At 46.0% G+C, this 14,814-nt stretch overlaps 1 protein-coding gene across 1 annotated transcript; it reads right to left on the reverse strand.

The window, feature by feature from the left end:
* Positions 1 to 14,023: 14,023 nt before the first annotated feature.
* On the reverse strand, positions 14,024 to 14,521 carry LOC308275924 (small ribosomal subunit protein eS10-like; the record flags this gene model as incomplete). The annotated part of the gene is made up of 1 exon (XM_080714385.1): positions 14,024 to 14,521. One exon carries the CDS (start codon positions 14,519 to 14,521, stop codon positions 14,024 to 14,026), a length of 498 nt encoding a protein of 165 aa, XP_080570511.1.
* Between the last annotated feature and the right edge of the window lie 293 nt (positions 14,522 to 14,814).

A 14,814-nucleotide genomic window follows, 5' to 3' on the forward strand; every position in this document is an offset into this window, starting at 1 on the left:
AGGTAGAAGGGCTTCCAGGAACCCCAGTACCACCAAAAAAAAAAAAAAAAAAAAAGAATACTGGCACTTTTTTAAGCTGTCATGATAGATGCCAGTCATGGTCAGTTCTGCATGTGTTTTCTCAATCATCAAAAAAGCCTTTAGAGGGGTAAATATTGTTATCTCCTTTTATACATGAGGAACTCGTGACACAGAGCAGCTAAGAGATAAGTTCAAGGTCATGCTCATTGTTCTGGTTAAAGGTAAACTCGATTATACTCATACTTTGACCACACATTCAATAACCATAGTTTTTATATGGAGTTAACAGCCTACTCACAGTCAATTCTGTGTGTGTGTGTGTGTGTGTGTGTGTGTGTGTGTGTGTGTGTGTGTTACTAGGGATTGAACCCAAAGATATTCTATCTATGAGCTACACCCCACCTCTTTTTATTTTTTTATTTTGAAACAGGGTCTCACTAAATTACTGAAGTTGTCCTTGAACTTGCAATCCTCCTATCTCCAGCTTCCCAAGTACTGGGACGACAGGTGTGCACTATCATGCCTGAAAGATTATTCCTTTTGAGAGAATTTGCCTCATAGAATGTAGGTGGAAAACAAATAATCTGTACTAAAAAACTTAGTCCACAATCTTATTTCCTTTTTAGAATATCTCCTAACAAAAAAGAAATTCTTACAAATGTTTCTATTTTTACTCATTTCCTTTTCTCTGTTTTAAAGCAAAAGTCACCCACCCCCCATAGTCACCGAGAAGTTGGTACTCTAATCTCCTTCCCTAGCTATCTTACCAGAATACCCACCAGTTCTTCCTTCCTTCTCCCTCAAAATCTTCCCTTTAGTTCCCTGGCTCTGCCCTGAAAAGTGCTGGTCTGAGCATTAGACAATAGGCGGTTTAGCCAGGTGTGGTGACACATGCCTGTAATCCCAGTACCCTGGAGGCTGAGACAGGAAGATTATAGGATTAAGATTATAGACCAGGGGTTTTTCCCTCTCGGGACCCCCTCCCCTTTTGGGGAGCTGTTCTCTCTCTTGCAGGTCGTGTTGGCCCTGAGAGAAGGCAGAGTGCAACTGATGGCACGTGGCCCGGGAAACTCTCGGGTAGTAACCTGAAGGCCTCTGCTGGACATCAAGGCTGACCAGGGCCCCTAGGGGTGATTTGCACCTCCTTTCTGGCAGATCACGTAGACTCTGGGAGAAAGTAGTTTGTAATTGACAGCACTTGGCTCAGGCAACACTCGGGTAGTGACCTGAAGGCAGCTACTGGACAACAGAGACCCGACAGCCCCTTTGGGGTGTTCGGCCACTTTTCTCTATTCTCTTCTGGAAGATCACATGGACTCTGGAATAAAGCAGCCTGCACCTGAAGGCAATTCGGCTTGGGCTACTCTCAAGTATTGTCCTGAAGGCAGCTGCTGGACGCAGAGTTCCAGCCCCTTTGGGGTGTTCAGCCACCCTTCCCCATTCCCTGCTGCTTCCAATAAACCTTTTACTCCCCTTAAAAAAAATTATAGACCAGCTTCACAATTTAGTGAGGCCCTTAGCAACTTAGCGAGACCCTGTTTCGAAAATAAAAAGGGTTGAGAGTGTAGTTCAGAGGTAGAATGCTTCTGAGTTCAATCCCTAGTAACACACACACACACACACACACACACACACACACACACACACTTTACAAGCCTCATGAATTTGATTAAGTACTTAAATTTCACTTGGAGAATGTGATTTTTCTCAAAAGACATGGGATTTCTTATTCACACAACAACTTTTTTTTATCAAGTGCCCACTATATGTCAGCGCTGTTAACAAAGCAAAGCAACATGTCCACATATGAGGCTTGTATTGTCACATGTATGTGAGAGTGTAGACTATTGGTAATTAAAACATAGAAGGCTGAATGAAAAGCAGGAAGCAGGAACAAGTAGAACTCCTGTGCTTGTGTAACATTGCACCTTCGTATATGCCTATAATTATTTTCTTGCAACAGACATGACTAAATTAACCGGGGCTTCTCCTGAGCTCAGATCTAGTTCAGGTCATTCAAAACAGGAAGGATTAGGAAATTTGTTTTTGGTAAGGTTCTACATCATATTTACCTTGACATTCGTATTTGCCTTGAAACATCCTTTCCCTAAGTTCAAAAATCATCCTGAAAATATTTGTTTTACCAGGAGCATACTTGCAGATAAATTGCCCACAGACCACTCTATCAGCAAGATCTTTTTATACCTATGCTGAGTTACTTGACTAGTAGTAATTCAGCTGTCAGGAGCCAAATGGTTTCTTTCAGTGTATTCTACTCCAGAAGATTAAAATCAAGACTGCACACATGGTATGGTCTCACTGTTGGTTGCCCCCGAATACAAGTGTTGAAATTCTATCCCCAAAGTGATGGTATGTGGCAGGTCATTAGGTCTTGAGGGAAGAGCTCTTGTTTGAAACCTTCAAGACCTACTCAGCCCTCCCACTGTGTGAGGGCACTGCAAGGTGGTGCCATGGACCAGAAAGCAGACCCTCGGCATACAACAAGCCTGCTCCAACCGCAGACAACCCAGCTTCCAGGCCACGAGGAGTAAATGTCTGCTATTTATACGCTAGACAAATTGATGGCATTTTGTTATAGTAGCTTGAACAGACTAAGACAGAAAATGAGAGTTGTGAGTATGAATGTGTTCAACCAGCAACTTTGTTTACCAAAAGGTGAAATTTTCTTTGGTTAAAAAGAACAAAAACCTTGAGGTAGTTATCTGAAGAAACTTGGCAAAATTTCTGCCGCTACTCCAGAAAATGGCGTGATATAGTCTCCCCTACTGGCTAGCAAAGTTGGCGGCCAGGGGCGTTTTCTGTGGTAGTTTCCCCCCTCATCCTCTCTGTGCCCAGGGCCTGCTGTCTGTGTCCACGAAATAGGTGGGACGTGGGGAGGATTTGTACTTTTGTACTTTGTCCATCGATGACTGGTGCTCGATGTGATCGTTTACTGAATCTCTGCCATGGAGCGCTGAGATTTCAAGCCATAGCTAATAACTAATGCTCGCATGGCTCTTAATACTTGGCAGGTATTTGTCTATGTACTTGACATATGTTAACCCTTTGAACCACCATTGCATCTTATAAGTATATTGTTAAAAAGGGGAGGAAACTGAGTCATCATTAACTACTAAGTGGTGGAATATGGCTTCTTATTTGTTTACTTTTTATTTTTATTTACTTACTTAGTTACCTACTTATTTATTGTGGTAGGTATGGAAGTGATGGTGCTCTACCTCTGAGCTACACCCCCAGTGTTATTTTATATTTTAGTTTGAAACAGGGCCTCACTAAGTTGCTGAGGGCCTCGCTAAATCGCTGAGGCTGGCTTGGAACTTGCGATCTTCCTGTCTGGGACTACAGGAGTGTGGCACTGCGCCTGGCTGGGTTTGGCTTTTGGGCCAGGCCTCTTCTGCAGAGCGCTTCCTTGGCTCTGCTCCGCTGCCTTTCATATGGAAAGGTAACAGGAAAGCACTTCTGCCTGAGCTGCTCGGGTTCACCAGGGGAAACAGAGGGGTCACACGTCCATCGCTCCTTCGCCCAGTGTTTACTAAGCACCTGTTCTGTATCAGGAACTACCTACCCTGAGAGTTGGTAGATCCCCTGCCCCATGGGACTTACAGGCACTTAATTTGTCATGAAATGTGGCAGATGCAGGATGGAGACAGGCAGGGCATTATGGGAGCTCTGCCTGGAGCATTTGATGTGGTCTGAGAGCCAGGGAGACCTTCCCAAAGAGACATTTGAACTTCAAGCTGGAGACATTTGACCTCTAAGCTATTCCCGCAGCCCTGTTTTATTTTTTATTTTGAAACAAGGTTTCACTAAGTTGCTGTAGCTGGCCTTGAACCTGTGATCTTTCTCAGCCTCCCAAGTAAGTATATGACTAAAAGTGTGGGCCCCCACGCAGGGTTTGAGCTACATTTCTCAAGAGGAATCTCACAACTCCTGTTTGAAATGCCATCACTCCTGGGGTACATAGTGTTTTCATTTGGATACATTAGTGTCCCACCATCTGGGTGAATTCTTTCCTGATGAGCAGGTTCTGATGAACATAGTTAAGAAAGAGTTCTTGTTGGGTTGAGCTGCTAGAGCAGTAAGAGGTTCTCCTGCTGGACGGTGCGGCAGAGGAAGCTTGTCCAGGGCTCTGTTCTTGTTTCTTGATTTCCCGTTTCTACTTCCTTCTCTTGCAAGTTCTCCAGGGGCCAGATGCTGTGTGGACCCACCCAAGCTCACCTGCCCTGAGTTGGCTTCACCTCCAGAACACTGTGTGCCTAGCTCTTCGTTCTTGGTTAACATCTTAGTTCCATAAAAAAACAAAAACAAGCCAGGCATGGTGGCACACACTTGTAATCCCAGCATTCGGGAGGCTGAGACAGGAGGATCGCAGTTCGCGGACAGCTTCAGCTACTTAGTGAGGCCCTCTGCAACTCAGTGAGACCCTGTTTCAAAATAAAGAATACAAAATAGGGCAGGGGGTGTAGCTCGGAGGTCAAATGCCCCTGGGTTCCATCCCCAGACCCGCAAAAAAATTAAAAAAGCAAACAAACAAAAAACTACTGGTTTAAATCTCCATGTTTGTTTTAAAGTAATTTTTAAAGTTTCTGGGTATATGATCATCCCTTTGAAATCAGACCTTCCTATTTTTAGTTCTAACAGCAAAAAGGCAACAGATACTCAAGACGCCGTTTGCATGTAGCTTCAAGCCCTCCGTGGGGTGGGATCTCTGCTGCGCCAGTGGCTGCCTTCTGAAGAGAGAGGCCCACACGGAGAGCCACACTGGCTCTGGAATCTGCGTGTCAGCTCCCTCCCCAGAGAGGATGGGAAGGCGGTTGACCCTTACATTAAGAAGCGCGCGGGTCGTCACATGGGACTTGTTGCTTTATGCTCTAGAGGGGCATCAACAGACCGTCATAGCACAGGAGTGCATCACAGGAAGGCAGGTAGTGCTTAAGTATGGGAGAAGAAAATAGAGGGGGCGAGGGGATAAAGATGGATGGAGAGCAGTTTCAGGTGGTGTAGACAGGAAGCACTGGGTGAGAAGGTGACCTTTAGCAAATCTGCACAAGTGAGGAGGAGCCGGGCTGGCTGGGGCAGGGGTAAGCGGGTGTGGATCCCGCCGTGCAGTCCCAGGAAAAGTCAGTGTTCACGTAAAGGCACCCTAGCCTTGCTTGAGGAGGGGAGCTGTTTTCTCCAACAGACTCAACATCTTGGCTAGTTGTCAGTTTCCTGACTTGTCTGTCACTACTCCTTGGACAGCTGAACATCAGGACAGGGAGGCTGGTGAGGAAGAAGGGTCAGAACAGCACTCCACCTGGATCAAATAAGCTGGGCAGAGTTAATGGCCCTGGGAGGGTCGCGTCCTTATAGGAGCCTCCAGCACAGTACAGAGAGGAGCTGTACACTCCAAACTTACTCAGAACGCACTCAGATTCTAGGGCAAAGCCTTCCTCCCTCCCTCGGCCTAGTTCTCCCTTCTTCTTTCTTCTCTTTCTCTTTGGTGCACAGATCACACAAATTGTGACTCTCAGTTCATGGCAGCCTCTCATGACTGGTCAGGCAGCAGAGCGTGTTAAGGGCTTACACAGGTGCAGGCGACCTCTGCCTTGACTCTGCAGTAGGCCGGCTTCTCCTTCTGCCTCCCGAACAACCTGTGACTCTGGGTGTGTGTGGCTGTGTGTGTGTGATACTTATACACTTACTTACTTGCCATCTAATTCAATGCAGACCTTAAGGCTCCTTTGAGCAACCTTTTCTTGGTACTGGGAATTGGGACCTGGGGGTATCCTACTCCACACTATGCCTCCAGTCTCTATTATTTATTTCTTTTTATTTTGAAACAGCATCTTGCCAGGTTGCTGAGGGTCCCACTAAGTTGCTGAGGTTGGCCTTGAAACTGCGATCCTCCTGTCTCAGCTTCCCAAGTACTGGGATTACAGGCATGCCACTATGTCTGGCAGCAACCTTTTTAAAAAAGTTGTATTAGGCTGGGCATGGTGGTGCATGCTTGTAATCCCAGCATTCGGGAGGCTAAGACAAGAGGATAGAGGTTTGCAGGCAGCCTCAGCTACTTAGTGAGGCCCTTTGCAACTCTGTTGAGTTGCGCTCACTCTGTTGAGTGAGACCCTGTTTCAAAATAAAGAATAGCCAGGGCGTGGTGGCGCACACTTGTAATCCCGGCACTTGGGAGGATGAGATAGGAGGATCTGGGTTTGCGGACAGCCTCAGCTACTTAGTGAGCCCTTTTGCAACTCAGTGAGACCCTGTTTCAAAATAAGGAAGCTGGGCATGGTGGTGCACGCTTGTAATCCCGGCGCTTGGGAGGCTGAGACAGGAGGATCGCACAGGTTCGAAGCCAGCCTCAGCTACTGAGTGAAGCTCTCAGCAACTTAGTGAGACCCTGTTTCCAAATAAAATATAAAATAGGTCTGGGAGTATAGCCCGGAGGTAGAATGCCCCTGGGTTCCACCCCCAGTACCAAAAAAAAAAAAAAAGGAATAAAAAACAGGGGCTGGGGTGTAGCTTGGAGGTAGAATGTCCCTGGGTTCCATCCCAGTACTGCAGAAAATAATTATTTGGGAACAGGGTCTCACTAACTTGATGCAACTTAACTGAGGCTGGCCTTGAACTGCGATCCTCCCAGATGCGGAGAATACAAATGTGTGCCACCACTCCTGGCTCCTATTTATTTATTTTTATATTTTTGTGGTGCCAGGGGTGGAACCCAGGTGTTTTGTTGTTGTTGTTGTTTGTTTTTTTACCTCTGGTCTATCATCACTGGCATCTTCCTCACAGAGGCGCCTCCCAAGCTGCCCAGAGGTGTATCTTTGGACAATGTCAGGTTGCAAAGAGAAAGCTAAATCTTGTAACTAAGTGAGACTCTGTTTCCAAATAAAATATAAAATAGGTCTGGGAGTATAGCCCGGAGGTAGAATGCCCCTGGGTTCCACCCCCAGCACCAAAAAAAAAAAAAAAAAAAAAAAAAAGGAATAAAAAACAGGGGCTGGGGTGTAGCTTGGAGGTAGAATGTCCCTGGGTTCCATCCCAGTACTGCAGAAAATAATTATTTGGGGCAGGGTCTCACTAAGTTGATGCAAGATATAGCTTTCTCTTTTCAACCTGACATTGTGCAAAGATACACCTCTGGGCAGCTTGGGAGGCGCCTCTGTGAGGAAGATGCCAGTGGTGATACCCCGGGGCTCCCTGCAGTAGCTCCTCTGGCCCTGAGGCCAAGCAGCTGTCTGTGAGAGTGAGCACCGCGGCAGGGGCCCTTTGCCTGCTCAGGGCACCCGCGGCAGAGCTGCAGAGGCACTGGGGTGGGGCGAGTCACTGCCTGGCCTGCTATTTATAGCAGACTGTCTTCAGGCCCTCCTGTGCACACAGGAGAATGTCGGAGTCAGAAAAGCTTGCTGGTCACCTGTGGTTTCCAAGAGCCTTTCATTATTAATCCTCGTAAAGACCGCAAGCCGCACTATCCAGGCTTTAGTGACATAGCAAGAGGTTACTTATTAGAAGCATGTTACAAAGAAACTCGAAGGGAAGGGCATAGGAGGTCATTTATGTGTCTACCACTGAATTTGCCACCACCCCTCAGAATCTGACTGCCTTGTGAATTACTGCTAACAACTGAATCTGTATCTCATAGATATATTCTGTGTAGGACCTGCAGAGCAACCTGTGCTGGGCATTTCAGATGATATTCTTCTCTCTAATACTTTTGATCGCTTCTATTTCCTTAATGTTATTGATTTCACCATCAGGCAATATAGACTAGCACATTTTCAAAAGATCACAGCACGCCAGGTGTGGTGGCACATGCTTGTAATCCCAGCATATGGGAGGCTGAGGCAGGAGGATCATGGTTTGAGGACAGCCTCAGCTACTTATTGAGGCTCTTTGTAATTCAGTGAGACCCTGTTTCAAAATAGAGAATAAGAAATAGGGCGGAGGTAAAATGCCCCTGGGTTTCATTCTTAGTACCGAAAAAAAAAAAAAAAAAAGATCACACCTCAACTAAAATAACTAGGCCCTATTCTGTTTTTCTTTTTTCCTTTTCTTTCTTTCTTTCTTTCTTTCCTTCCTTCTTTCTTTCCCTTTTCTTTTTCCTTTTCTTTTTCTTTTTTGTGGTACTGGGGATGGAACCCAGGTGCATTTCTATCTCTGAGCTATACCTCTAGCCCTATTTTTTATTTTTAAAACAGGGTCTCACTGAGTTGCAAAGGGCCTCAACTAAGTAGCTCTATCTATGGATGGGGAAAAATCTCTGCTTTTAAGTACTCATTTAATTAGATTTGGCCTACCTGGATGACCTAGGCTTATCTCCCCATTCAAGGTCCTCAACTCAATTACATCTGCAAAGTCTTCTTTACCATGAAAGAACATAAACACAGGTTTGGAGGTCAGGATGTGAATATATTTTGCAGGCTATTAGTCTGCCTATAACAGGGGGCACTGGACAGTAGGCATCGGGGTGTCTTCTACTGGAACTCTGAAAAGCACGAGGAATCCTAGGTTTGTCTACCTGAAACACATAGGCCAGGGAATCTATCTACCAACTCCATCTCCCCCATTGACTGGGGGTTCATGCAAAAGATAACTGCTTGTACCTGCAGGCTGCAGTGTGTGGGGCCAGTGGGCTCTGCACCTGGTCCACACAAACAGAGAAGAGCTGGCGAGGAATAGTCTCCCACAGCAGAAGTGAAAACAGGTGGGTAGAGAGGATCTGGAGCAGGTGGACAAAGGGTACCTGCTGCATCCACAGAATGAGTTACCTAGAGACCTAAGGACCATTGTAGCTTTGCACTGGGGCTCACATCCATGAAAAGAGCCAGGGAAGAGCATTCCTGAGCAGGAGAAAGGAGGCCTGGGGCCAGGAGGCTGGGCTGAAGTGGGTGGGAGGGCACTGTCCCTTGGTCTGGCTTTAGGGATAAGAAGTTTTATTTTCAAAAGTAAAACTACATGTTTTGAGTAACATGTGGATGCAGGAAATTATAAATCCCACACTCTTTGATGTAGAACCAGAAAACTACAAGGCCTATGATTTTGATAGTGCTGTTAAAATAGTTATTAAAAATTATGCTGAAGTCAGAGACTACAGGCCTCTAATAAGCAGATGTTAGCAACCTCGGGAAGTTGAAAGACTGTGGACGGGATTGTTATGGGGAGGCGGGCACTGAGCTAGAAAAGTGTTTTAAGGCTCACTGTTAAAGGAAAACCTAGAATGTCTATAGTGCATTCCACTTGCGCATCCTCAGGACCTCAATCTTGGCCCATGTTGAGAAGTCCCCACGGTGGCAGGCTGAGCCCTGTTCTATGTCTTACTCATGATGAAGATGTCCTACTACTCTATAAGAACTTTGTAAAGACATATCCAGACGTCAAAACCAGCTGGGCACAGTGGCGCATGCTTATAATCCCAGCTTGGGAGGCCAGGACAAGAGGCAGGTTCAAGGAGAACTTAGTGAGGCCTGTTTCAAAATAAAAAATAAAAATGACATGGGGGTGTACTTCAGAGGTAAAAATGCCCCTGAGTTCAACACACACACACACACACACACACACACACACACACACACACAACCACCCAAAGGATCAACCCTAAAGCAACGCGCTAATTGATTGGCATGGGAAATTATACTCAGCCCACTATCTATAATTGCTACCAGATTTAAATTCTTTTAATTTTTCTTCTCAAGAAAATATAAAATCTTTGGCTGTTTTTCCCCTTTAGGTCTGATTGAAATAAATGACTCTGACACATTCACTGTAATAAGTGCCTCAAACATGTATTTCTTAATAAAGAATTTTCCTGACAGACGTGACCTGGCTGATGCATTTGGCTGCGATGGAAAGGATGATTATAAGGAGCCAGAGTTGATGCAGGAGCCCCTGAGAAAGACTGATGAGCGGATACGAGGGGCGATAGTGAGGACAACACACAAGGGGTAGTCTGAGCCCTGCGTAGGAGGGAGCGGAGAGGACCTGCTGGGAAAATCAAAGATGACTCACAGGGCTTTGTCTTGAGAAGCAGGGAGGGACACTTCCTACTGAAGTGGGGCGGGAAGAGCTTCGGGTGAGCAAAGAGTTTAGATTGGAGCATAGTCCATCCCAGAGGCCTCGCTGGGACTCACAAGGAGGGGTGAAGTAGGTAGCTGATGCTGAGTCTGGGACTCGGCACAGGAAACAGTGTGTATAGAAAAGGGAGCCAGGTGCCGCCCAGGCACTCCTGTATTTACAGGGTGAATGCCACCCATGTTCCAGACAGGGAATCATTTGATACTAAGAAGAATACCAGCGTTTCTTCTTTTTCTCTTTCTATTTGAATTAATTAATTAGCTGTGAATTAATTAATCCCAGCTGTGGGAGGCTGAGGCAGGAGGATCATGGTTTGAGGACAGCCTCAGCTACTTATTGAGGCTCTTTGTAATTCAGTGAAACCCTGTTTCAAAATAGAGAATAAGAAATAGGGCTGGGGGTATAGCTCAGAGGTAAAATGCCCCTGGGTTTCATGCTTAGTACTGAAAAAAAAAAAAAAAAAAAAAGATCACACCTCAACTAAAATAACTAGGCCCTATTCTGTTTTTCTTTTTTTTTCTTTCTTTCTTTCTTTCTCCCTTTCTTTCTTTCTTTCTTTCTTTCTTTCTTCTTTCTTTCTTTCCTTTTTCTTTTTCCTTTTCTTTTTTGTGGTACTGGGGATGGAACCCAGGTGCATTTCTATCTCTGAGCTATACCTCTAGCCCTATTTTTTATTTTTAAAACAGGGTCTCACTGAGTTGCAAAGGGCCTCAACTAAGTAGCTCTAATTAGTACCACTAATTAATTAATTAATTTGTGGTACTGGGGGTTAAACCCATAGACATTCTCCTTCTGAGCTATACCTGAGCCCTTTTAAAATTTTTGTTTGTTTCAAACAGGGTCTCTCAAGGTTACTGAGAGTCTTACTACATTGCTGAGGCTGGCCTCGAATCTGTGGTCCTTCTGTCTCAGTCTCTCAGGTACTGGGATCGTAGGCATGAACCACCATGCCGGGCTCCTGGCCAGCTTTCCTGACCTGCTGCTATGCTTTAGATGAGTGCTGTTCAAAGTCCATATGTAAAAAGCTTGGTCCCCAGGGTAGTGCTATTTGGAGGTGGTGGAGTTTTTAGAAGGCAGGGCTGTGTGGGAGGTCTTTGGGTCATTGGGGGCATGTCCCTGGAAAGGACTGTGGGTCTCTACTCGTTTTCTCTCTCTTAGCCCTGGCTTGAGATATGGACACTTGTGCTGACATGACCTCCCACCATTACCTTCTGCCACACTAGCCAGAGGTTCAAGCTAGCAGGACTCTGGATCTTGGACTTAAACTTCCTGAACCATGAGCCAAAATAAACCTCTCTTTAATTCATAAGTAGCTTGTGTTGGGTATATTGTTACAGCATCAAAAAGCTAACAACTGTATCTGCTACATTCTATCCTCTTTTGGAAGTCTTATATGTACCTTTTGGGGTAGGCACACCTACCATCAAGTACTTAGGCACAAATAATGCTGGTGAGTGCTGACATGGATCCCTGGGGTCAACATGTACAGCCAAGTGCCATTAGCTGCGTGACTCAGATCATTGAAAGCTGCCTGTATCCTTTGAAAAGCATGTCTTTGAAAAAAGATGTGGGGTTTCAGAGGTCTTTTTTTGCTTGGATTTTTGAGAGTTATAGGATGTCTTTCTGTCTGCATACAGAAGTCACTTCAAGCAAGAGGATTTGGAAGGATCAGAGCTGAAGTGCTAAACTCACTCAGGCATTGGCTCCTTTTCATAAACGTGGTGTCGGAGTGCGAATGGCTCCAGGAAATGCGTGCTCCCATGTGTCAGCTTCAACAGTGTGGGGACACAGGCTGAAGGAAGTTATTTTGGTGATTAATTGCTTTTTTTCAATTGAAGTCTTTGGCTTAATTATCTGTTGTAAATGTGCTAATTTGGCCATCTGTCTCTGGGTAGCTAATTTCAACCCTAACTTCAAAGCTTCCACTTTAGCTGGGTGCAGTTAACCAGGCCTATAATCCCAGTACTTAGGAGGCTGAGACAGGTGGATCGCAGGTCCATGACCAGCCCCAGCAACTTAGCAAGGCTCTCATCAACTTAGTGAGACCTTGTTTCAAGATAAAAAATAAAATAGTGCTGGGGGTGTAGCTCAGAGCTAGAACGCCCCAGGATTCAATTTCTAGTAATACACACACATCTCCCACTGCCGTGGAAGAGCACTTTCTGGAGGAAGTAAGAACTGAGTGGGGTGGGCTGGGAGTGTTACAGTGAGACTGTTATGGGGACCCTGTTGGGCTCCCAAACTGTAACAGTGAGAGATGTTGCCGTGGGTTCTTGTTCTAGCTCTTTGTAGAAAAGAATACCCTAAACTCTTATAAGCTTAAGCAAATTTATTATTACAAAGGTGGAAAGATAGAAACAGATATTAAAGCCCTACACCCAAAAGGGAGGTGTGTAGGGAAGTGACTTGAAAACAAGTCACTGAAGATTTTGGATACAGAACAGTTTTATACTAATAATCTTCTGACCCGACTAGATCCGCCCCTTCTTGGGGCAGGTCTTTTGATGTGGAGATTCCTTCCTGTAGGCCTGCCCTGTCTCAGGTACAGATCCCAAACCTTTGGTTACACCCCAAAATGTGTTAATTGATTATCGGAGTTTGGGATATCTTGAAAGCTTTTGGCATCCTCCCACATCCTTGGGAAATTTTAGCTTGTCTATACAATAAAAAAAAGGGCCCTGGGGTCATCTCTGTTGTTCTCCTTGGTGTCCGGAACTCTGCAGGGTCCCTTCTCTGTCTGAGTGCCTGTCCACACCCAAACTCTGGCTTTCTAACACCAAAGTTATTTTCAAATACGTTTTGAAGCCATTTCCCAATACCGGCACAGGAGGACGGAGCATGGCTTCATTTTTGCCGGGTGCTGACAATCTTTCCTCGGCCCCCTTTAACGACTACACAAATCAAGGTCCCCATGATATCTGACACTCTCCTTCCTCGCTATCACACATCATCAAAACAAGGTGGGGATGAACGGCTGGTGGGTCACCAGTCAGATGTGGACGGAAACTGGGAGCCGAAGCAAGCCTTTGCTCTTATAAGGTGGCTGCCTCAGGCATTTGTTATAGTCATGGGGAGCTGACTGTTTTATTTTTTATTTTTTTGGTACTGGGGATTGAACCCAGAGGCATTCTACCTCCAAGGTACACCCCCAGCCCTTTTCATCTTCTATTTTAAAAGAGGGCCTCACTAATTTGCTGAGAGTGGCCTCAGGCCTGTGGTCCTCTGTTCTCAGCCTTCCAAGTACTTGGATTATAGGCTTGCGCTATCATGTCCAGCTAACATAACTTTTAAAGGACTTCATTTGCCTTTGAGAACACCAGTACTAATAATAAACAAGATGTGATGTTTTCCTTTTATAGTTCTAGACTCTTGACTGAGTTATTGCAGGAATGAGCCTGCATATTACACTGGAGGTCTTATTATTGCCTAGGTATGGGAGGCCAGTGCATCACTAAAAAGATAACTCCAGCCGGGCATGGTGGTGTGCGCTTGTAATCCCAGCATTTGGGAGGCTGAGACAGGAGGACAGCCTCAGCTACTACTTAGTGAGGCCCTTTGCAGCTCAGTGAGATCCTGTTTCAGAATAAAGAATAAAAAATAGGGCTTGGAGGTAGGATAAAGAATAAAAAATAGGGCTTGGAGGTAGAATGCCCCTGGGTTTCATTCCCAATACCACACACACACACACACACACACACACACACACACACACACACGATAGCTTGACATACATTCAGAGTCTAAAAGGAGGGATATGCCATGCCATGGACCCACAGAGAGAAGCACCAGGGCCAGTCAGGAGACAGAGGGATGAGAGAAGCACATGGCCTTTTATAGTTCTTTCTTTCTTCCTTTCTCTCTTTCTTTCCTTTTCTTTTTTTTTAGAGCTACAAGTTTACTTAGCACAAAGCAATTCCCGCCGACTTCACTGAGGTGGCTGACCGCGTCCTCGACCAAACCCGCCTCTAAACTGGAATTCAGTGGCTGACCCAGCCCCAGCCTCGGCTTTCTTGTCGGCACCAGGGGGCACAGCGCTCCGTCTGTAGGTGTCTCTGTCGGCTTCTCCTCTCGTGAGTCTTGCAGGTCGCTCTCCTTCCAGGTCTTTGGGCCGAGGCCTGCCAGTCTCTGGCCAGCTGTGACGCAGGGTGGCAGGCACGATCTCAGGAGGCAAGTGGAGGTAATCACGAAGATACTGGATGCCCTCGTTGGTGAGGTACCAGTAGAAATGTCTCCAGGCAAACTGTTCCTTCACGTAGCCACAAGACTTGAGAGACTGCATGGCCTTCATGACGTGAAGGTTGGGCACGTTCTTGTCTGCCAGCTCCGGGTGCTTGGGCATGTGGACATCCTTCTTGGCTACCATCACTCCCTCTTTACAAAGGAGTTCATAGATGGCAATCCTGTTCTTCTTGGGCATCAACATGGCGGAGGCTTCAGGGTCCGAGGCCGAGGCTGGAAAGGAAGGGGCATGCACCTCCCTCTTTCTTTCTTTTTTGTGGTACTGGGGGTGAAACCCAGGGGCCTTCTTCCTCCGGGCTACACTCCCAGACCTATTTTTTACTTTAATTGGAAACAGGGTCTCACTAAGTTGCTGAGAGCCTCACTAAGTAGCTGAGGCTGGCTTAGAACCTGTGTTATCCTCCTGTTTCAGCCTCCCAAGTGTGGAGATTACAAGTGTGCGCCACCACGCCCGGCTTTATTGTGGTTTCTTTAGGA

The sequence above is a fragment of the Muscardinus avellanarius genome (assembly GCF_963383645.1).
Source record: "Muscardinus avellanarius genome assembly, chromosome: 17".
Lineage (NCBI taxonomy): Eukaryota > Metazoa > Chordata > Mammalia > Rodentia > Gliridae > Muscardinus > Muscardinus avellanarius.